The sequence below is a fragment of the Phoxinus phoxinus genome (genome assembly GCF_949152265.1).
Source record: "Phoxinus phoxinus genome assembly, chromosome: 23".
Lineage (NCBI taxonomy): Eukaryota > Metazoa > Chordata > Actinopteri > Cypriniformes > Leuciscidae > Phoxinus > Phoxinus phoxinus.
In genome coordinates, this window is record NC_136898.1 from 5,962,178 (window position 1) to 5,985,927 (window position 23,750).

The 23,750-nt window shown below is 37.7% G+C and overlaps 2 protein-coding genes across 6 annotated transcripts; both read left to right on the forward strand.

The window, feature by feature from the left end:
- Positions 1 to 118: 118 nt before the first annotated feature.
- On the forward strand, positions 119 to 15,621 carry dgcr2 (DiGeorge syndrome critical region gene 2). Of its 3 annotated transcripts, none has more exons than XM_079598870.1 (11): positions 119 to 564; positions 3,469 to 3,501; positions 3,758 to 3,880; positions 6,183 to 6,269; positions 8,248 to 8,458; positions 8,549 to 8,625; positions 9,717 to 9,899; positions 10,019 to 10,222; positions 11,627 to 11,779; positions 11,864 to 12,100; positions 12,928 to 15,621. In XM_079598870.1, exons 1-11 carry the CDS (start codon positions 489 to 491, stop codon positions 13,164 to 13,166), a joined length of 1,623 nt encoding a protein of 540 aa, XP_079454996.1. In that variant the 5' UTR covers positions 119 to 488; the 3' UTR covers positions 13,167 to 15,621. The 3 variants fall into 3 exon arrangements, with proteins under 3 accessions (XP_079454996.1, XP_079454995.1, XP_079454997.1); XM_079598869.1 differs by having other exon boundaries at positions 135 to 564; positions 10,007 to 10,222; XM_079598871.1 differs by lacking the exon at positions 6,183 to 6,269 and having other exon boundaries at positions 350 to 564; positions 10,007 to 10,222.
- Positions 15,622 to 15,734: 113 nt separating this feature from the next.
- car15 (carbonic anhydrase 15) lies at positions 15,735 to 22,155 on the forward strand. Of its 3 annotated transcripts, XM_079600280.1 has the most exons (9): positions 15,735 to 16,676; positions 16,804 to 16,907; positions 18,065 to 18,091; positions 18,198 to 18,374; positions 19,568 to 19,713; positions 19,807 to 19,899; positions 19,990 to 20,056; positions 20,158 to 20,318; positions 21,492 to 22,155. In XM_079600280.1, exons 2-9 carry the CDS (start codon positions 16,805 to 16,807, stop codon positions 21,714 to 21,716), a joined length of 999 nt encoding a protein of 332 aa, XP_079456406.1. In that variant the 5' UTR covers positions 15,735 to 16,676; position 16,804; the 3' UTR covers positions 21,717 to 22,155. The 3 variants fall into 3 exon arrangements, with proteins under 3 accessions (XP_079456406.1, XP_079456408.1, XP_079456407.1); XM_079600282.1 differs by lacking the exon at positions 16,804 to 16,907; XM_079600281.1 differs by lacking the exons at positions 15,735 to 16,676; positions 16,804 to 16,907 and adding an exon at positions 17,536 to 17,891.
- The last annotated feature ends 1,595 nt before the right edge of the window (positions 22,156 to 23,750 follow it).

Genomic DNA, 23,750 nt, shown 5'->3' on the forward strand with positions numbered 1-23,750 from the left:
TCTAATCAATTGAATGCATTCGTGAATAAAAGTTAATTATTTTTTTTACTGACTCCAAAACGTCTGAACGGTATATACATAAAATAAAATAAAACATTCCATGAACAATCGGTGTGAAACCTAAAGGAAAGGTCGTGCATGTGTTAAACTGAGGAGTTGACTATGCGCCTCCTCCTCCCGGCTGTGGGCTGGAGAACATGGTTGGGATTGTTTTGATGGGACGGTGGCGGAGCCATCTTGTTTTATATCCGTCCTAAGCCCGTTTACCGAGCCAGAGGAAAACGCCATGAAATATGATACTATATCCCGACCATAGCCAACTGAAATAAACACATTCGAGGATCGAAACTCATTTCTTATCGACGGATTATACGCAGCGAGCAGAATCAGTTGTTCGATCATTTATTTGTCAACATCGGGACTGGTGCTTTAAGTGCATTTTCTCTCGCACATTTTCTCTGGTGTAAGATACTATGAATGGAGGATAAATGTTGCCGAAGGCTGACAGCGGTGGTTTTGTGCTTCTCCTCTTCATTCTGACAATAACAGATCCGCCACGGACAGGTAAAGGTGTTTCTTTATTCAATGCATTTGCTGAAAAGGTGTTTGCTGCAGTCTGGACTGGTAAAGACTCGCAGCTCTGCTAATATTCGCCAGTCTCGCGCAGGCCGTCAGGGCCTTTAACTAATAACGTTACGTTACTATGTTATAATTTATTCCTATGAGTTATATTTTTAGGCTATACGCCTTTTTATGACATAACTGTTTTAACAGCATTCCTTAAAACTACATAGCATCTATTTATGTTACTAGCTTTAAGCCTATTTATTACACACCATGTGGCAAGCTGTTTTGTCATGTATTCCTTAATACTGCATAGTATCTGTTTGTTACTACCCAATCCATTAGTAACTAACGTACTGTGATCGTTTTAGTTTCACTTAATGACTGTTTATTTGGTTCATTATTAGATTTACACACTATTGTAATGAAAAGGCTAGTATAATTGTCAGAGTGCCTTCTTTAGTTTATTCATTAATTATTTACATATTCTCTTGCATCTATTCACTATCACAACAGTGACATGTAACTATTCCATTGTTACTGGTAATTAAATGGCTAAATGTAAGCCACACTTCTTACTAGTGTGTTTATTGTTGGTACCTATTCCAGTTTTACTAGTGCTCTTTACTAGTCTATTCCTCCTGAATACTACAGTTAGACCTTACTGTATTTGTAACATTGTTAGGCTATATATTGCCTTTATATATGCTTGTAATTTGTGTATTTGTTCTTATTGTTTACTGACTGATCACTTGCCTTTAATAATGTTTGAACTTTATTAATTAGGCTGGTAGGTTTTGCAGTGGTGTATTTGTGTAGGCCTATATAAAGTGTGCTTTAAGAAATAAATGGAAAGCAAAGTTACCCGCACCGACAAAATATTTTTGACTCAAAAAAACGTAAAATGATCCAAACCGTGAGTTTTGTGATCCGTTGAACCGCTAATAGATAGTACAGAAACATCTGTACTTGCAAACAAAAGCCAATGTAAGTGACCAAAAATCTCTTACCCATTTATTGTTGTGAGCTTGCAAAGAACCACCCCCCACCCCCCCCCCCCCCAAAAAATGTGTATAACTGTCTCATTTGAGGTAATTTAATAAAATAATTTCTGTTATCTGATGTTAGCTAACACTGAATTAACCTGATCCTGGAGTCTGCTAAAATGATCTCTTCAGAGACTATAGACAAACTAATTATATAATATTTACAAAGAGCTTCTTGGGAGGTCCAGACATTCAGACGTTCAATCAATCACCTGTCCAACCCTTGAGTCTAAAGTTATCCCTAAACAAACACACTGACATTGAGATGCCTTCAGAAGACCACTGTGCTCTTTCCTATGGATTACCAGCACATTAACTGCTGTAGACAGTAAGAACATTGGGAACAGTTGAACAGCTGTTCGACAGGTAAAAGCTACCAAGTCAATAAGTTGAAGAAGTTTTCAGTATCAAGATTTTAGCATCAAATATATGTACTTGTTCAAGGTAATATACATGGTTCACTGTCCTACTTTGAGGATTTTGAACATGTGATGCAACTGAAAACTGAAAATCACCAATTTGAGTTTGTTTTGCAATAAAAAGTCTTCCGTGACATGCAAGCGTTAACTTCTGACTCCTTTAATGTTAACATCATGGTGATCAAATGTAATATTTAGGATTTTAAGAAGAGTGCACACTGCGATCAAACAACAGCTGTGGGTTTATTCTATGCGATTCAGCACGAAGACCTGCCTCGAAACAAGTGCAGACTGAACACATAACCAAGGCTTCCCTGTGGAAATTAACTGCAGAAAAGCACATAACAGGCCATTAACCTAAATACTGTCCTATTTATTAGATCCACTGGGTTTCCATGCTTCACATTATATCAATAGGATTAATAAACCTTTCATCTAACTGAGGAACATCCGACCAGACACGCCATCACTTAGATGGTTCCACTATTAAAACATGCCTATGTTTTAAAGGGACAGTTCACCCAGAAAATGACATTTTTGTCATCATTTACTCACCCTGAAGTTGTCCCAAACCTGTATGAGTTTCGAACAGAAACAAAGATATTTTGAAGAGTGTTGGTAACCAGACAGTTGAGTAGGAAAACATATAGCCTATGAAAGTCAAGAGCTACCGTCAACTGTCTGGTTACCAAAATCCTTCAAAATATCATCTTTTGTGTTCAACAGATGAAATAAATTCATACAGGTTTGAAACAACTTGAGGGTGAGTAAATGATGACAATTTTAATTTTGGGTTGAAATATCTCTTAAATGCGAAAAATATTGCAGGCATGAATATAACAAAAGCATATTCCATTGATTATCAACCTTGCGGCTCACCGTAAAAGACTTATTGTATAATAAAGTGTTATTGATAAAAATCAACTCCCCTATGGAGAAAATGAATAGGATTTTAACTTCCAGATAACCGACTTTTGCACACTACACAGAAATGTAATAATTAAATGTATAATAACACAAATTTAATACAGGTTAGGCTAATCTTTGTTTAAGCTGTATTTTGTAGTTTGATTAACATGAATGACATCTAGACAACAGCAGGTATTTATAGACTGCTGTCACTTTAAGAGCGAATACACTGGTCCAATAATGATACATCCTTCTCTTGTTCTCTTTCTCCTGAGACATAACCGACTGTGTTGAATACTGTGTGTGAATACCGAATTCAATTCTCTTTTGCCTCTTCTAGCTTCCCCTGGGGGGGGTGGGGGCTGGTCCATACGGATCAACAACGATCCGTTTAGCCCCTACTATCTAATGTTATTTATACCCTGATAACCCAGAGACAGACTGTCTCTGGAGCCTTTAAGAGATTAGGAGATGTTATATTGCTGAAATCAGCCCCTTTAAACCAGTAAATCTCCCTCTCCCCCCTGCAGGTCCACGGATCGCTCGGGCCAGACTGCTGTCAGGTAAGCTGCAATCTGTCTCGACGCTTTTCTACTGTTTTTCTTTGACACTTTGACCCTGTTTCAGTCTCCTGTGGCTCAGCCTGATATCGACACTATCTTTGATGGTCTCGTCATCTAAATGTGGCTTTGCAAACCGCACTCGAGAGACTTTTAGCGTGGTGTAATAAAGCATGTTCATTTGTAATCACACATAATGCAGGTTTGGTCTTTCTAAAGGAGTTTGTTTGAGTGTATTGTCTGACCCGCTGTGTTTCAGAGCTGCGCTGCAGTGCTGGCCAGTTTGCCTGCCAGAGTGGAAAACTGCAGTGCATCCCCCTGTCCTGGCAGTGCGATGGTTGGACGGCCTGCGAGGACAAAAGCGATGAGATAGATTGCCCCAGTAAGTACACACACTCACATTCTTGTGCAATCCATTTTAAAAACACGCTCGTGCTTATGCACACAAGAGGAACGGATTCGCTTCCGACTTATTCTGTCACTTTGCCAGCTCTTGGCAACCCAGATTTTTTTGTTTGTTTTGCCTGCGGAAGTTGTGCTGTCATTTCTGTGTCTTAATCCCGGAGTGAGACGCGGTGCTCAGGGTCTGATTCCTGGACGGGATAACCGGAATTACAGAGCGGATTTACTGAGCATGTGATCTGCGTCTCGTCGCTCCTTCAAGCGCTGCTGATCAGAATCACACCATGAATACAAAAGAACATTCATCGCATCCTAAATAAAAGCTATAGTTATTTTGTATATATAAATACACACATATGCATGTATATATATGTGTATATATAATTTGTTATATATAAAATAAATATTTTATGTTTAAATAACACTTTTCTTGTATATATGCATGCATGCATGCATGTGTATTTATATATACAATATAATTATACACAGTACACAAACAATTATTATGTAAACACAAACTTTTATTTTGGATGCGATTAATCGTTTCACAGCCCTAAACATAACCCTTCAAAACTGAAGATGAGTTGCTTTGTAGTAAATCTTAGACTGGGATATTTTGGGGTATTTTGAGGTGGTGACATGATTGTTTATTGATTGAATCTTGTCGGATTGATTAGTTTTCTTCATATCTCTTCCTTGATTTATTATGTGCTTTGAAGTCTCGTAAACTTCTCAGTGACACTTTTCAGTGAAGAGATAAGATTACTTGCTCCTTTTTGGCTAGGCACCATTTCACATCATGGTGATCAGTTGGGCTGAGTGATGTGTTGAATATTTGTCCACGGGGATTTTGCTCGTAATATAAAATTAAACATAGCAATTATTGTATTGCTTTTATTTGGTCATTAAGCAATGTCATGCATTGAGACGTTTCATTGGTGTCTCTGATTTTTACCTTATTTTGAGTCGATATATATATTTACAAACATTAAAAAACAATTTATAGTAATTTCATTATTATATTTAACTATTAAAATACATATAATTGTATATAAACATATGTATTTATATTATTATACCTTAAATTGATCCCATTATTATTTAAAACAAGGTTGTTGTTTTTTTACTGTATATTTATTTTTGTTATGGAGCAACTTTTCAACAGTGAAGATGAACGTTCCTCTGATTGAAAAAAATATCACCTTTAAGCCATAAAGATTTTGACCTAGAAGTGTTTGGTGAACTCTTGTCCCTGGCTTATACACTGACGTTGTGATCATTAGTGGACAGAAAACACTGCAGGTTCATCTGCTTGTAATTACTCGACCCTTTTCTGACATTGCTGTACGCAAGCCGATGTTGGCAGGATGTTGGCTCAAGGCCTGACTGATCTACAACCTTACTTTAATTCCTGTTCGGTTGTCGGATTTGTTCTGCTTCTTTTTTTTCTTTGAAAGCAAGCAGGAAGTAACTGTTTTTAGTTTAGCAGACCTGCTGCCACTCCGTTCCCTTCCGTTTGCTGTGGATTAGGGATTCAACGTCATGATTTCCTTGAAAGCACAATGTTAAGTACAGATAAACTACCAAAACTTAATTATAATATAAGTATACAATTAGTTTACATTTTTATAACGTTTTTTATTTTTTTTATCACATTTTTTTATTGATATAATATGAACTTCATAGGCTCAAACAAATGACATGGAGGATTTTTTTCCCATTTTGTAAACTCATAAAAAACATTTGATTTACCCAAGAGCCTCTCATTTAGCATTCATAGTTTTGTTCGTAGTATTTGAGAATAAGGGCGATGATAAGACCGATTTTGTAAACATATTACACAAGTTTAGTTCTCTTTCTGTTAAGAAACACTTCAAGGAACAAGATCCTGAGTTCACTTACGCAGAAACAACTCGATAATATAAATCAACTTATGAGTCTGGGAAACAGGAGGAAGAATTCATCCCACAACTCGCCACAAATTCACTTCAGCTTATATCTCTGCTCCTCCCCTTTACGGTTCAAGTGAAGGAAGCAACAAAAATACATAATAGACCTCAATAATAAATAAACCTACACCCTCTTAACAACTGGATTGATTGATTCATTGAAAAGAATAAGATCCAATGACCTACCCTGTAGCATCTTGTTGAACGTTATTGTTCCAGATGTAAATTTATAAACGATCATTTTCACAGATGATTTATGCTTCAGCCTTATATTTAGGCCATATATAAGTTCATCATAAAGCATTCTGATGATATTCCTTGTCACTCTTACAGCAATAAAGGAGGAACGGTATCGTTACAGCAACGGTTTTGAGCCGGTGGAGGACGTCATGGGTGTCGCTCAGCCAGTGCGCTTCAACAGTAAGATCCTTCCTGGTCACTTTAAAACACTCGTCAATTCACTTTTGAAACGCTCATTATATGCTGGGAAGGCAGTACTAAGTCAAACATTTCCATTCAATCACATAAAACACTATAACATTAAAATCGACAGGAAGACTGAAGTAATGATGCTTAAAATTCAGCTTTGATCAGGAATAAATTGCATTTTAAAATGTATTCAAATAGAAAAGTTATTTTAAATTGTAATAATATTTAAAGGCATACTATGCAGTTTCCGTTTTTGTCAAACAGCGACCCCTAGAGTCGCTGTGGAGTACTTGTATTTGACGTTACTGTCGTAAATACCACTCTCCTCTTGATCTCCTCTTCGTCTACCCTCTTCGTTTACCATCGAAATGACTTTGAAGCTGTTATAGGTACATATCTTGCATAGTGTGCCTTTAACAATTTTACTTATGTATTTTTGATCAAATAAATGCACATTTCTCTCGAAATAATCTTAGCAACCCCAAAAAATTGTAACAGTAGTGTGGGTACATACACCTATTTAAATATGCAAATGCTTAAGAGTCTATGACTGGATTATTATTGCAGTGATTATTATGTTTCTAGCATGTTGTATGTGTAGCAACAGTTCCTCTAACCCTAATTGATGGGGTTTGTAGCTTTTAATTTCTTAAAGGGATAGTTCACTTTGAAATTAAATTTTGGTATGTTTTAGCTTACCTCAAGAGCATCCAAGATGTAGGTGTCTTTTTTTCCGCAGTAGTTTCAATTTTGATATTTTTAGGTCAAACCGTTTTTGTCTGACAGTCATATCATGCAGGTCCACGGTCACTGTCTCAAAGAGCATGCACAGAGTCCAAATTAAAACTATTCCCCATCGTCCAAATTCAACAATTCCCCATCGTAAGTACACATTGATGGCCTAAGACACGAAACGAGCGGTTTGTGTGAGAAAACTAACGGTATTTATATCGTTTTTACCTCTTGTAACACAGCCACGACCAAGTGATCTGAGGGCGCGGGCGCTTCCTTCTGTGTGACGTGTACGCAGACTGGTGCATAGATATATATAGATGTCGCATTAAAGACATTCGTTCCAATGAACTGCCGTAGCCAAGGCGACATCTAGTGTATACATCTATGCACCAGTCTGCGCACACGTCACACAGAAGGAAGCGCTCGCGCCCTCAGATCACTTGGTCGTGGCTGTGTTACAAGAGGTAAAAACGATATAAATACCGTTAGTTTTCTCACACAAACCGCTCGTTTCCTGTCTTAGGCCATCAATGTGTACTTACGATGGGGGATTGTTGAATTTGGACGATGGGGAATTGTTTTAATTTGGACTCTGTGCATGCTCTTTGAGACAGTGACCGTGGACCTGCATGATATGACTGTCAGACAAAAACGGTTTGACTTAAAAATATCAAAATTGAAACTACTGCGAAAAAAAAGACACCTACATCTTGGATGCCCTTGAGTTAAGCTAAAACATGCCAAAACTTAATTTCAAAGTGAACTATCCCTTTAAACAACCATCTAGGTCATATTCCAGGATGACAATGTCAAGATTCATCAGGCTCAGAGGATCATGAAGAATCATTTTCACACATAAATCGTCTCCTCTGAGTCCAGTCCTTAAATTCATTGAGAGTCTATGGGATGTGCTGGAGGAGACTTTACACAGTGCTGGACTCTTGCATTGTCAATACAAGATCTTGACCAAAAATGTATGCACCTCTTGATGGAAATATCATCACATCACAACATTAATTCCATCAAGAGGTGCATCAATATTAAGTGCATTTGCCTATTTAAATCCAAAAATTGGATTGGCCGGGCAGTGCATACAAATATAATAGAACACAACAATAGGCTTATGTGGAAAAAAATCCCTTTCAGAATCTATCAAGTCATATCTCTGAGAGGAAGAATTCAAAGAGATGTTCATATTATGATGATCTTAATATAATTCTTCCTCTAAACACAGAGAAGTGTCCGAGTGGCTGGCACCATTACGAAAAAACAGCTAGCTGTTATAAAGTCTACCTGAGGAGTGAGAACTACTGGCAGGCGGTGGAAACGTGTCAGAAAGTCAACGGCTCCCTCGCAACGTTCAGCACCAACGAAGAGCTGCAGTTCATCCTCAAGATAGAGGTGGACTTCGACGAGAAGGTGTGCGAGCGAAAGGACCAGTGCAAGTGAGTGTGAAGAAGCTGTTTTCTGAGGAAGAGGTGAGGCGTTGAGCAGGTCTGAGTACACAACGCTGTGGATGTGTTTTGTCGTCGCAGGTTCTGGGTGGGATATCAGTATGTGATTACTAACCAGAATCATTCGCTGGAGGGCCGGTGGGAAGTGGCATATAAAGGTTGGTTTTTTATCTCATTTATTGAAGAATAATCCACCAGAAAAGAAGAAAACCTCTTTCCTCTGTGGAGCACAAAACTATTTTTTTATGAATATCTTGGCCATGAAAGTGAATGAGGACCGAAGCTGTCAAGCTACAGAATTAACAAAAAACACCATAATCACTAGTGCACTCTTCTGAAGTTTTATGATAACTTTGTGAGAAGAACAGACTGAAATGTTTGTTGTTATTCACTGAAAACGGTCACTGTTGATTGTGTGACTGAATTGAACTTCAGTTTGATTTGTTGAATGAATCATTCAGACTGGTTTTGTGAACTGAATCAATTGATTCATTGAAAAGATCTGACTCAAATGATCAAAACTCGTGATTTCAGCGAATAATTACTTAATTTCTGGTTATTTTAGTATTATTTTTTTATTATAATAATATAATTTATTATATTATTTATTGACCACTTGAATTGGCTTTTATTTTTATTTTTGCAGTTTACTTTTTCATTTTATGTTCTTTTTTCATTTGTATTTTTTTTTTTTATGTATATTTTGCTTTATTTATTTTAGTTTCAGTAATCTTTTATTTTACGGCAGTTAGTTGCAAGGCAACATTTCCAATGTCTGATCACGTTTTGTCATTTTAAGTTTTTTATCAAGTATTTATATTTGATATAAATGTTATTATTTTACATTTTTTAATAGTTTTCGGCCTAATTTAAGTTAACAATAACAACACTGGTTTTGAATGACGTGAGGGTGAGTAAATAATGACAGATTTTTTAAATATGCACCAATGCTACAATTTTCTGTCATAATAATTTGTTAACAAACAAGTATTTATTACTTCAATGAGCTCATTGTTACTGCCTTAATTTATTACATTGTTTAAATGCATTTTTTGCCTAAATGATTGAATTGTGTAATACATTTTTAGCTAACTGGGATTAGTATTTGTACATTTCGGAAATGCATAACTTAGACAGTTACCTCTGATAACAGACCTCTTTAATTTGTAATGTGGACTGCTTTGAAACGATATGTATTGTGAAAAGCGCTAAATTTGAATTGAACTGAGTGTGTGTCTGTTCCTCACAGGGTCCATGCAGGTGTTTCTGCCTCCGGAGGGTCTGGCTAACTTCGGCGAGGCGAACCCTACGCAGGATAACGTGTTTTGCGCCCAGCTGCAGCGCTTTCAGATCAAGAGCATGAACGAGCGGGGCTTGCACAGCTGGCACGCGGAGAACTGCTACAAAAAATTCCCCTTCCTCTGCAAGAGAAGTACGTCCAGCGCCGTATAGACCGATGAGCCCTGTTTGATGATGAACTTAAATGAAGGCATTCTGGTGCTTTTTCCCTCATGCTAGTACTAATATATAATACACCAGTTTCTTCAACAGGACAAACTTGTGTGGATATCAAAGACAATGTGGTGAATGAGGGCTATTACTTCACGCCTAAAGGGGACGACCCGTGTCTGAGCTGCACGTGTCACGACGGCGAGCCGGAGATGTGTGTGGCCGCCCTGTGTGAGCGCCCGCAGGGCTGCCAGCATTTCCGCAAGGACCCGAAAGAGTGTTGCAAGTTCACCTGCTTGGATCCCGGTACTTTCACAGTCTCATCCAGAGGTGGACAAAGTACACAACTTCCTTACTTGAGTAAAAGTACATATACTACTGGTCAAATATTACTCCGTTACAAGTAAAAGTTATAAAGACCGATTTTTACTTAAGCAAAAGTACAGAAGTTCTCATTTTTAAAAGTACTTAAGTATGAAAGTAAATGTCAATGCATTTTTTTATTAATGTTGCATGTAATAGCCCATTTACACTACCTTATGCCTCTGAATCTCTGCCTGCCTACCCTCATATCAATATCACATTTTTCTAGAACACAGTTCCAGTCGTGGGATTGAATAAGTCACTCAATAACGTCCACAATGGTTTCGGACGCCCAAATGGCTGTTCCCAGTTTTTTGGCTTTTAGTATGAATATGTTAGCCGTGTTATCTATAAGCTAGTGTGCTCCAAAACAATGGCAAAATTCGCATTTAGAAGACCAAACCCAACGTTGAAAATGAAAATCATGTTGATGTCAGAATCCAATGTCAGATTGACGTTAATCTCCAACGTTGGACAGACGTTGTATTGTGGTTGAAAATTGGTTGATGTCAGAAACCAACATCAGTCGAGTTCTGACGTCAACCAGACTTTCATTTCCAACCAAAATGCAACCAAAATCATCCCTGACGTTACTTTCTACTCAAGGACCTTGACAGAAATGTAGTGGAGTAAAAAGTACGATATTTGTCTTTCAAATGTAGTGAAGTTAAAGTAAAAGTTTCCAGAAAAAATAATACTCAAGTAAAGTACAGATACTCAAAAAGTGTACTGAAGTAAATGTACTTTGTTACTGTCCACCTCTGGTCTCATCCAATCCCATTGTGAACTGTATGTCAGTTGTATGTGCTTTAATTTAAAGATTATTGGGCAGACATGTATTAAGATGAAGATAGATCTGTAAATGTGCTCCATGTGTAAATTGTCAGCCATTTTTGTGACGTGAAGTTCCCTAGTCTGACCACTAGGTGGAGCTACTCTGCCTTCTTATTATATATACACACGCATGGTGTGTTTGGAATGGCAAACTACCATTATTTCATTAGACAGCTAAAATTAGGAAATTTTTACAAAACCTTTAGGACATAATGTGTTTCTTAGATTTCTTCGATTATTTCTGCAATGGCACTTGCTGACACAAGTGGACACATATATATATATATATATATATAGTTCATTATCTATTGACAATTTCATCAAATATCAGCAGATTTATATCTATCTTTATCTTTATATCTTCAGCGTTTTGCTTTTAAAATGAATTCTAGGCAGTATATACTGTCAGTATGCAGTATACTAGTAGTGTGTTTCACACATATCTCTCAGAGATAGTCTCAGGTTGTGTCCTTGTAGAAGTGAATCTCAGTTGTGTTGTTTGTGTGTTTGTAGACGGCAGCAGTCTGTTCGACTCTATGGCCAGTGGCATGCGGCTCATTGTGAGCTGCATCTCGTCCTTCCTCATCCTCTCTCTGTTGCTCTTCATGGTGCACAGACTGAGGCAGCGGCGGCGAGAACGCATCGAAACCCTCATTGGAGGAAACCGTAAGGCCCTGTTTGATCAGCTGAGTGTACGCACATCTTAAAGCGCTGTTTTTCTGAATCATCATCTTCTTCTTTTTTTCACAGTGCATCATTTTAATCTGGGTCGGAGAGTCCCTGGCTTTGACTACGGGCCGGATGTCTTCGGAACGGGCCTGACGCCTTTGCACCTCTCCGATGATGGTGACGGTGGAGCGTTCCACTTCCAGGAGCCCCCGCCCCCTTATGCTGCCTACAAATACCCAGATATCCACCACCCCGATGACCCTCCTCCTCCATATGAGGCCTCCATCAACCCAGACAGCATCCTCTACGTGGACCTCGGTATGTCTTTACATCAGTGACACTGCATTTTTCATTCTTTATATAGTATTATTCATTTATCATTTATTTAAAGTCTTTATGAATCACACTGTGAGCTCTCATCCAAAACCTAGTGAGTTTCTTAGCTATCTTTTTTTTAGGTGTCATATGCATTATTATTATTATTATTGTATATTGTAAGATACCTAATTTTGTCCAAATTCTAGTAGTTTAGTCCTGGTCCGCTTAGCATTCACATTGGCATTTTTAACACCGAACCTAATTCCAAACCAGATTCCAAACCTAAAGGCATAGGGATATGTTCACAACCTGATTGGTCGGCTTTTTTCGCGACGCAACTTATCGAACATCCACTCGTGAACTCGTGAAGAGCTTATAAAATGTGTAAAGGAGTTAAAACAGCGGCAGGAATCCCTCCGTCACACACAAACGAAGATCTGCTGTTGCGAGAAGCGGTTCGGACAACTGTGATGAGCAACATCACGACAATGACGAGAAAAAACAGGTATGCTTGAGCATTCTGTCCTTTTTAGGGTCACATCTTGTGACATCATGTCCTGTTTCAATTGACTTTGATCCGTGTTGCGTTCATATCTAATTCAAATCACCCCAGAGTTCGTTTGGAAGCGGATCGAGACCCATCTTTTCGGACGGTAGCGTTCACACTTATTCAAATGAACCGCACTAACAGAGCAATCGCACCAGGATTCGCTTTAATCGAACCAAACATGCCAAGTGTGAACACACCCGTAGTTAACAATAGCAACACTAGACAGCAGTGTAGCTCCCTAGGGTGAGCTTTCGTTCACTCCCTGTTCTCTCCACAGGGCGGACCGTGGTCCCGCTAGCGACTGGGCATATGAGCGGCGCAGCCAACCCTCTCCAGAGGGACTTCCCTGAGCCGGCGCTCCCCGCCCCGCCGCCGCCCCTGGAGGAGCGCGAGGACTCCATCGACAGCAGCACCTTACTGGTGTCTCCAGACACCCCCAGCGAATCAGAGGCCAGCATCACGCAGAGCTCCAGCGCAGACTGCAGCAGCGGCCCCTCGCTGAGCACCATGGTGTAGGTCATAGGGTACGTGTCCAGACTGATCGCTCTACTAAATCAAGGAGGCTGTAGGACTGTTCAGAGCAGAGACTTCAGACGGGACAGAAAAGACGCCTGTTTCGGGTTTTTATTCTGCGTTTTTTCAGCTCGAGTCACATGTAAATACTTCCGTCGGCCATCGGTTGAGTGGCTTGATGTTGGGGAGGGCCGATAGAACACCTCTCTCTGAGGTTTACACTGGCATGTGTCGATCACCACACTTTGAGTGAATCAACCGGTTGATGAAAAGACACTTTAGGCCTTAGCGGTGTAATTCAGTCAACCTGACGTTCTCTCACTGGAATCATGTCCTGCACACTGACTCTTTCCTGGCACAAAGAAGCTATTTTTTTTTCTTGATTCATTACTGCTCTGTCCAAACTGACCCTGAAGAAAGCTTTCTTGTGTGGTCAGCCGTCGGCGTTCCTGACACCTGTGCTTGTCCACGGGAAGGATCCGTTTGGATGTGAGCAATACCATGTTCTTATCTGGATTTCTGTGATGTCTGTTTTTTTTACGTTTCTGTTTGTCGGATCAGTAGCACAAACTCAAAATGAAGAAAAAAAAGTTTGATTCTTTTAGATCACGGTACGAGTTTGTTTCAGCCACTTTTAAGGATCCTGCTGTGATGGGTTTTTTTTTTTTTGCAAAATGCAACTTTTTTTATGATCTGAATCTCACAAAAGCTGTTAAAAATGACCAGTTTTTACCCAAAACCGATAAGAAAATAAGAAAATATATTTTGCATAGAAACCTATTGAACCATTTATTTTTCAGTGGGCCACAATTTTTTAAGAAATCTTATTTCCATTACTGTAATGCTGGAAATTATATATGTAGTACTATATATGTAGGTCATGGTGGTATTTGTGGTAATTTTTATTTTAGCTAAATTAGATTTTTATTTTTTTTGCATTTCAATAGTAAAGAATTTGTATTATTATTTTCATTGTGGTAATATATTTGGGGGATTTTTTTTTTTAAACAACTTTAGATCCAAAAAGTTTGGTGCTCATTTACATTTTGAATTTAGAATGTAACATTTAAAAAAAAAAAAGCTGACCATTTACCCAAGTAATAAATATTCTCACTCATTTTTGCCTCTCAAGCTGATCTTAAAGTGTGCTGAAACAAATCATGGTTTTTGAAATAGATATTTCTTATTGAGATCCTGAGTTTGGATTTACACGTTTAGACTTGCCTACTATGAATTTGAGTTTTGTTTTCATGGTCGGTCTGTTTGTTTGTGTGCGTGTGTGTGTGTGTGTATGGCTGTATTTTTCATTTTCAGCATCTGTAAGCTAAGTGCTCTCATCTCAATGTTGTTTCGATGTAAATCACAAACAAGTAAACCGTTTGCTACTTGACACAAAGTAAATGTGAGCGTATATTTGCACACATGAGCGCATTAATGTACATGTATGTAACAGCAAAACTTTTGGTCATTTAACAATAACGGACTACTTAATTGCCAGTTGGACATTTCCAGTGAATGAAATATGTATTTAATGAAGTGCGTAAGTTATGACCGTGAAGGATAGATTTAGATTTGGTCTGCATTGTTGCTGACTGAAATGAACACTGCTTTCACAAAGTTTTTATTCTGATTCCTGGATTTTGTAAATGGGAACATACTTTTTTTCGGACTTGAAATGCAACAAAAAGCCCAAACTAAATGATAATCAGGCATTTCATACAAAGATGTTTTTGCACATCAGAAGCACACGGCCCTACTGTGTTGGGCGGAATGAAATACAAAGACAAATTAATGTGGCACACAGATCCCTTTTTCTTCAAGATCCATCACCAGCACCAAAATAACGGAGTATGTGACATCATGAAGACGTTTCTATCATCCAGGTAAATGTTCTTTCACTGTATGGTCTTTGTTTTGCTTTTAATTTCAGGGTTTCATCGGCACAGACAATCCTGTGAACATTAGTTTGCTTTTTATTTTGTGTGTGCTTGTTAAATGTATGTATAAGCGTGTGGATTGGTCGTGTGTAATGTAAAAGTTGGCATGAATGTTTTACAGACCTACGGTTGCATGTTTTACTCTTTTGCGCATGCAGAGAGGACGTCTCTTCTGCTGTTGTACTCTTCATTTCTGCTATGCTTACAGACGCTCGTCTGCAAACTGAGGTTCGAGACACATTACTATTTTCCCACATACCATTTGCAAACTTTTTTTAAATAAAAAAAAGTAGAGAATTTCTTTTAGATAGACTTTGTGGTGCAACAAGGGAAAAAAGTATCATGAAATATTTTATGTAGAATGCAACAGTTGGTAAATTTGTCGATTCTTGAATTAGTTTTTTTCTTTTTTATGTCATGTACTGCTTCTCTTTTTTCTTTTTCTTTTGTCAGAGGGCTTTTTTTCTCTGAAGTAGATGTACATCTAATCAAATGCCAAATAAATTGTACCATGAAAGGACAGCTGTGTTTGGGTTCCTTTTGTTAAATAACGACAATTTTCTTTCTGCATAATTGGGAGTTTAAAGAGGCTTTATGTACAAACTTTCAATTATTAAAAGTAGGTTAGGCTATTTGTTTTATAAACCCTTTAGGTTATACTGGTTGAAGCTCTCTTCACATCCTGATAGCAGTCTATAATAGAAGTGATCTAAATATTAAAACATGTACATCTTCTGTGGAGGGCAGGACCAAAAAATGTACGTCCAATCATTAAATTCGGTCCTCAGACAGGATTATGCATTTCTACTTCAATACCATCAATGCTGAAATGAACCTGCAGCTGTCAGGTGGTACAACTAGAGCTCTGGAAGTTGATTACGTTCATTAGTATTTTAATGTTATGTGCTTTGAGACATGAGGTAGTTTAACGCTGTCTCGTTTCGTGGCGGGTTTGAAGACTGCTGTACGCGCTCATGTGTTTTTGAAGGAGTCGTGTCTTTGGATACGCTCTGAACGGAGGGTGGGATCTCATGCTTTCAAAGCTAGCTCGCTATTGCTAGCCTCTCCACAATTGCCTACCATACCTTTAATCATTTTTTATTGCCAATGTGTGAACGGCTTGTAACGAAACTTTAAAAAACGAGACCTTCCCCAATTTAGGTTGTCTCTGAAACCCTGTAGACTGATTTTTATGTGAAGGAATCGGGACGTTTTTGCCGGGAAAATCAAAAGGATGTGACCTTGATGCACGCTCCCTAGAGCCTCTCTTCCGCTCAATGACGCGTGAAATAAATACTTATACAATGTTCAGGATAATGCGGAAAGAACTATTCTGTATTGTAATGTCAATGTGTCATGCAGAGAAAAGGGAAATTGAAATTATCTTTCTTAGCTTCTGTTTTCTCTCACCGCTGTCATTATTCTGTTTATTTTGTAATTAAGAGGAAAGTGCGCAACATATTGACACATTCATCGTAACATTGCTGGCGTCGGGATGTTCATTAACAGTTTATCACTGCAACTGTATTTTCAGCTCCTTTTTACTTCTGAGCTAAGAACGGAAAACCACTTCGACGTGAGTATCGGGGATGGGGTCCTTGAATCATGTTGTGTAAGCACAATTTCTGAATTCTATATAATAACCCCTTTAAGATCTCATAACGTGTGTTATTTGATTCTTTTGTGTGATTACTTTAATCCAGAATGAGTCCCCTGAACACTTTAAAGCCTTCTCTGAGATCTCCCTGTCCGTCCTGGAAATCGATCGCTCTTAAATGTCACGTGAGCCAACGGGGGGATCCCAAATGTAAGGAAATACTCAGTTCCCTGATGTAAAAGCTGGTCCACAAGCTTCCTGGGAATTCTCCTCCTCCAGAGATTAGACATCAGTGACATACTTGTGACATTCCCAAATAAAGGATTTACTGTGATGTCACATAAGAACTATATTGTTGTATATACAGTGGCCCCCAAAAGTATTTAGACTCAAGATGTCTAAATGTCATTACATTCGATAAATAATATCAAATTGCTAAATTAAGTAATTCTAATACATTTTAAGTTGTAACTGAATACAACTTAGAATATATATTAAAATGTCTTGTATATTATATTATAATATATTATATTTTAAGTTAAGTGAAATATTATACCTGTGAAGCTGATTTTTTTTTTTAGCAGCCATTACTCCGGTCTTCAGTATCAATTGCCATTGTGATGTTTCAAACAGTTGTGCTGCTTAATATTTTTGTGGAAACCAACATGTTTTTTCCAGGATTCTTGGAAACAGCATTTATTTTAAACAGATTCTTTTGGTAACATTACATGTCTTTACTGTCACTTTTGATCAAATTAATGTGTCCATGCTGAATAAAAGTATCAGTTTCTTTAAAAAAAAAAAAAGTGTGTGACTTAAAATGTTCAAATAGTTTTTGGGGCCACAGTAAAACCTTGGTAAAACTTTATATTTGCGTTATTTCAAACTTCACTGCTTTGTTCAATGCATACGGTCAGTGTTCACTTGTCTGGTTCCTCGTTCAACAAGTGTTATTTGTTTGAGACTGTGGACGAGCGCAGTGGCAGCGACACGCTCAAATGAACACGCTCAGAAAAAAACCCTGACATCCTACCTCCATCCAAGAAGATCACTATTTAAACCCCCGTTTTCTGTGCCTTTTCTATTATTTTTTGGGGTGCAAGACCGGTGGGAGCATATTTATTCATTTTAAGCGCATGATGTTACTTCTGATGCTGATGTTGTCTGTGGTTTTATTGGCACACAGTGATGACGGTGAGTGACAGGAGATTCAATGATACATTTCCTTTCTGGTGCTGTTGTTGGCAAAACTTTTCCTACGTTGCTTTATTGCCATTTTACTTTTAAGGGATTTAGTTGAATGCCTTTGACTGAAATAAAAGTGATTTGCTAAACTTTGATACAGATTTGAACTGTTTTTCCCTCAGACTTCTGTTATGACGAAGAGCACTGTGGTGAGTTTTTTTTTAGCAGTATGTGTTTTAAGAAGGACAAAAAGTACTCATTTTGTCAATACTAATATTGTCATGACATGAAACAAGATTGAATTGTTCTTGGTAGATCCATACGCATGGGGAGACAACTACCCCTCTTGCCATCCTCTTCTGGAGAGCCATCACTCTCCGATCAACCTGGACCATCAGCTGATGAAGAACGATTCTTTGGACTCGCTGCATCTGGAGGGTTTTAATTTGACTCATAAAGGCCAATGGTGGCTGACAAACCAGGGTCACTCTGGTAAGTGATTCTATACAGTGCCCGTCCTCTCTTTCAGCTGGTTTTGGGAAGTATTCTTGGCCAAAAATGTATGCACCTCTTGAAATAACATCATAACATTTACTTCCATCAAGACGTGCATCAATTTTTGGTCAAGATATTGTATTGACAATGCAAGAGTCCAGCACTCTGTAAAGTCTCCTCCAGCACATCCCAAAGACTTTCAATGAATTTAAGCTCTGGACTCAGAGGTGCCATTCTTTCACAATCTGCCTGATGAATCTTGACATTGTCATCCTGGAATATGGGTATGATGTTTCTTCCTACATGTTTGTTTAAGAAATACTCACTCCATCATTTAGGGTTAGAAGAACAGTTGCCACCTGCCAAACCTTGTCAAACTGTATTGACATTAGGGCTGTAACGATTAATCGCGATTAATCAAAATTCAAAATAAAAGTTTGTGTTTACATAATATATGTGTGTGTATTGTGTATAATTATTTTGTATATATAAATACATACACATGCATGTATATATTTGAGAAATATTTGCATTTATATACTGCATATATATTTTTATATGATTTATATTATATATAAATAGAACTATTTTATATATAAATAACACATTTTGATTATATATATACATGCATGTGTGTGTATTTATATATACAAAATAATTGTACACAATACACACACATTTATTATGTAAACACAAACTTTTATTTTGGATTTCGATTAATCGCGATTAATCATTACAGCCCTAATTGACAACATAGCAGAACCAACTCGATTAGGTCATGCTGTGCTTTGGGTGTTCCCTGCAATTTCTTTTGCCGCAATTGGCTCTCAACAACTCGCTGATTAATCTACTTTTTGTAGAGCATTATGGGTAATGTAGTTTTCACAAATTCAGATGCTAATCATGATTATTTTAATAATGGCTAAATGGCTTAAACAAACGCATATACCATTGATTAACAACCTCGGTAACTCACAGTAAAGACTTTAAAGGATTAGACCTGTAAGTTAAGTTCAAAATAGTTTCTATGGAGAAATTTAAAGCAGTTTTTACCTCTGGAAACTGAAAGTTGCAGTCTATTGACCTTTAGAAAGATAGTTTGGATGCGTTTATCCCAGGAATCTTCAAGGTGTAGCTACGTATTTTTTGGAGGTTTCCCTGTGAATGAAAGTTGTAGTCTTTGTGTGTAGTTGTGCTGGAGGTGGGTGACGGCATGCAGGTGAGTGGCGGAGGGCTTCCTGGGACTTACCGCACAATTCAGCTGCATTTCCATTGGGGAAGTGTCTCTTCAAATGGATCAGAACACACTCTGGACCACCTGAGGTTTCCTATGGAGGTTTGGGCCTTTTGTTGTCTTTACTTGAAAACTAAGCAATTATGTTCAATTTACGTTTTTTTTGTAACGTTTGACTGTATGGTTTCTGCGCAGATGCACATAGTCAACATCAAATCCTCACATCCGAACTTGACTTCTGCACTTGAAGACCCAACTGGACTTGCCGTGCTTGGCATCTTTGTTGATGTAAGATGTAGTTTTATCTGAAGTAACATTTCACCAATGCATAATAAACATTATCACCACTGGTCTGTGTTTTGTCTAATACTACGACAGGTGACATATTTGCACAATGAAAACTTCCAGTCCATCTCAAGTGCACTTCCTTTTGTTGCCTACAAAGGTTAGTTGAGACTATAAACTTTTTCAAAGTAAAAAAAAAAAAAAAACTTTGTGTAGGCTATTTGCAGAAGTTCAAACTAAATATTTTAATTTTCTTTCTAGGGCAAACAAAATCGATAAGACCATTTCCTTTGGTAAATCTGTTACCTCAGAACAACCTAACGCAGTATTACCGTTATCATGGCAGTCTCACAACGCCGCCCTGTTCACAGGTGGTGTTGTGGACCGTGTATGAAGTGCCTGTCTATATCTCATGGGCTCAGGTAAGACATTACTAAAGTCTGAAATATAATCTACGCAAATATGTAAACAAAAATGCTTCTGTTTTTTACACTTCATAATGCAACGCTTGCATTTTCAGTCTTGCCACAACGCAGAACAGAAAACTGAATTTTAAGTTAAAGTGATTGTTCACCCAAAAATGAAAATTCTGTCATTAATTACTCACCCTCATGTCGTACCAAACCCGTAAGACTTTCGTTCATCTTCAGAGCAACTGACACTTTGACGCTTTAAAAAATGTCATAAAGAGATTGTAAAACTAATCCATATGAATTGAGCGGTTTAGTCCAAATTTTCGGTTACGTCTCTGATGCTGTTCACGTTGTAAACACAGTGCAGTGCTTCTTGGTTCTGTCAGAACGCTGGCTCAGTATTGTCCGACTCCTGCGTCAGCGTCACACGCATGTGTCATGGTGCTCACGTGAATAGCGTCAGAGAAGAGAATAAATTGTTGAATAAAGTTGTTTTTGGGGGGTTTTGCACACAAAAAGTATTCTCATCGCTTCATAACATTAAAGGAACACTCCACTTTTTTAGGAAATAGCCTCATTTTCCAACTCCCCTAGAGTTAAACAGAGTTTTACCGTTTTTTTAATCCATTCAGTCGATCTCTGGGTCTGGCGGTAGCACTTTTAGCATAGCTTAGCATAGATCATTGAATCTGAATTTAACTGTAGGGGAGTTGGAAAATTAGCCGATTTCCAAAAAAAGTGGAGTGTTCCTTTAAGGTTGAACCACTGTTGTCACGTGGACTATTTTAAGAATGTCTTTACTATCTCTCTGGGCCTTGAAAGTGGTAATAACGTTGCAGTATGTGGGGTCAGAAAGCTCAGTGATTCCATCAAAAATATCTACCTTTGTGTCCTGAAGATGAACGAAGGTCTTACGGGTTTGGAACGACATGAGGGCGAGTAATTACTGACAGAATGTTCATTTTTGGGTGAACTATCCCTTAAAAGTTAAACTTACGTTACACTGTCAAGATGTTCATAGCTAAGCTAAATGAATAATACATCAATGTTGCAATTTATTTTAATGATTTAATGAATCACTTTTCATCAACTTGTGAACCCTGTTTGGGAAACCTTGCATTACCCAATACGCAATTGCATACAAAGTTCAAGATATTTCTAACATTTTCTTTCTTTTGTCAGTTTGAGCAGTTTGTAAACGGGATATATTCCACGGCGGAAGAAGCTGTTGACCAGGTTCTCCTGCATGACAACTACAGACACATCCACCCAACCTACGGACGGTCCGTGTACGCTTCCAAAGACGCCAAGCTCCTCTCCAATGGAGTGTCCTCTCTTGCCATTTTTAATGTTTTAAATATTCTTTTACTCCTTTTAATTTTTAAATATTTAGCATTTTGCTTATAGCAGAACGGCAGCATTAAAAGTTCTGGTCTTGGACTATTCATGACACATAATACTGTGGCAAAAACAACTGCCCAAGCGATTTACATTTTGATGGATTCTGATTGGCTGTCAATCTTTTTGTTGTTTATCAGCTAGAAAAAATCGCTCTAAAAGTGATCCCAATAATATAGTTTCCCTGTTGCCATGGTTATAGCCAGTGTTGGGAGTAACACATTACAAGTAACGTGAGTTACATATTCAATTACTTTTTTCAAGTAACGTAACACATTACTTTTAAATTTACAACAAAATATGAGTTATTTTTTGCAAATAACACAATTCCAATTTATTGACTGAAAGCACTCCTGTCCTCGTTGAGAGAAATCGAGAGGCATTTTGTGCGCGCTGTGTGTTGGTTATTGTAGTTCTAGACTACACTTGTTCCCCCAACACTGGTTATAACAGTTAGCTGTGGTGTGGAATTCCCTATATTCTCATACTTTTAAAGCGATTATTAAAAGGTTATATTTATTATCGTCCTTGGAAACGGGCCTTAAATGTGATTCTATTCACTGTAATTTGTCAAGTAGCCTACGATTGTGCACTGCAAATTATTTCTGCATAGAAACAAATTGTAGTTTGACATGAGTTATCCTGGATATCTGTGGTCAGTATCATCATGTATGTATTTCCCCTCGCTTCTTACTGAACTTGATCACTCAAAGCCTTTTCCTTGGGAGAATTTCCCCAGTCATACACAAAGGGCACTTCGCAGGATTTCAAATAATACCTTACAGTAGAAAGATAAAGTTTCAGTTCACTGCATAGGCTTCACATTCACTAGCTATAAGTGGAGCTTGTGGAGTCATAAACGTGTGTTCACCAAACTTGAATGATTGTTTTCATTGATTTTTATCATTCTGTGAAAAATACAAACTTACCTCAGCAGGCAAACTATTTGATTTATAAAATAGCAGAGCTAGCAATAGTTTGACTCAAGTCCAAAGTGTTCTTTTGCAAAAAATAAAGTGTTGTAAATGACAGTGTTAGTGTGTTTTGTCTATTTTGACTGGCTCACAAGCGTGTTGTTGTTGTTGTAGTGGTCATACCCTTCTCGTCCTGTTACTGGCACTGGGGGCACTGCTCACTCACACAAAGAGCCCTTGTTTCTGTCCCTTTCGAGCTTACCATAGGCTTGCTAATCTGCCCAGTGAGGTCACTCACTGGTGTTCACTGACAGTACAAAACACTCACTATTTCAGTCTGAGCTGTGAAGTGGACCTCATCAACGATTACTAGCCTATAAATTATTGCACTTGAAAATGGCAATAACACTAGAAATTGTTATATCATTAGGCCTAACTGTCGATATATTAAAAATCATGTAATGTTTAACTATGACTTGACCATTATAGAAAAATTATACTTGCACATCCATGTTTTTTTTCTAATGTAAAATACACTGCTTTACCATGTCATAAAAAATAACTGTACGTAAAAAAAAAAAAAAAATCTAAGATGAACATACGTTAATTTGTATGTGGGGTATACAATAAAAAAAAATTTGTTGGGGGTAGAAACTAAACAATACAAAAACACTAGCTGAATAATTTTTAAATTACTATGATTTTTTATAAAGGGTAAACTTATGAATAGAGCTATGAGGCCAAGCAATATGAAGGGCAGATGGTGAGACCTCCTATACTGACACACACATAAGATATTAATTCTAATTAAACTCATTAATTAAACTTAATTTGAAACCCAGTTCCTGCTAACTCTCTACACATGAACCATGAGAAAACATCCAACATCATATTAAAGTGAAACATCGTTAAAGGATTACTTACAAGACGAGGCAGCTGAAAAAAAAATCCTTTATTTTTTCCATGATCTTTTTTCCATACATTTGTGGTATAATAAATAGACAGGGGATAAAGGCCAATTTCACCAATGCCCCTTGCCATCATATCTGAATGATAATGCTTTCCCCCCACACTGCAAACAGATTTTCATAGAATTTACAACCAAAAATAAAAATTAAAGCTTGACACA

Bases quoted from the DNA above. Each gene is read 5' to 3' on its own strand.
- dgcr2 (XM_079598869.1), top strand. From the start codon at position 489: ATGTTGCCGAAGGCTGACAGCGGTGGTTTTGTGCTTCTCCTCTTCATT. The intron at 10,223-11,626 runs GTACTTTCACAG...GTGTGTTTGTAG, and splicing joins GTTCACCTGCTTGGATCCCG to ACGGCAGCAGTCTGTTCGAC. The intron at 12,101-12,927 runs GTATGTCTTTAC...TTCTCTCCACAG, and splicing joins CATCCTCTACGTGGACCTCG to GGCGGACCGTGGTCCCGCTA.
- car15 (XM_079600280.1), top strand. From the start codon at position 16,805: ATGAGTCCCCTGAACACTTTAAAGCCTTCTCTGAGATCTCCCTGTCCG. The intron at 19,714-19,806 runs GTTTGGGCCTTT...GTTTCTGCGCAG, and splicing joins ACCTGAGGTTTCCTATGGAG to ATGCACATAGTCAACATCAA. The intron at 20,319-21,491 runs GTAAGACATTAC...TTCTTTTGTCAG, and splicing joins TCTATATCTCATGGGCTCAG to TTTGAGCAGTTTGTAAACGG.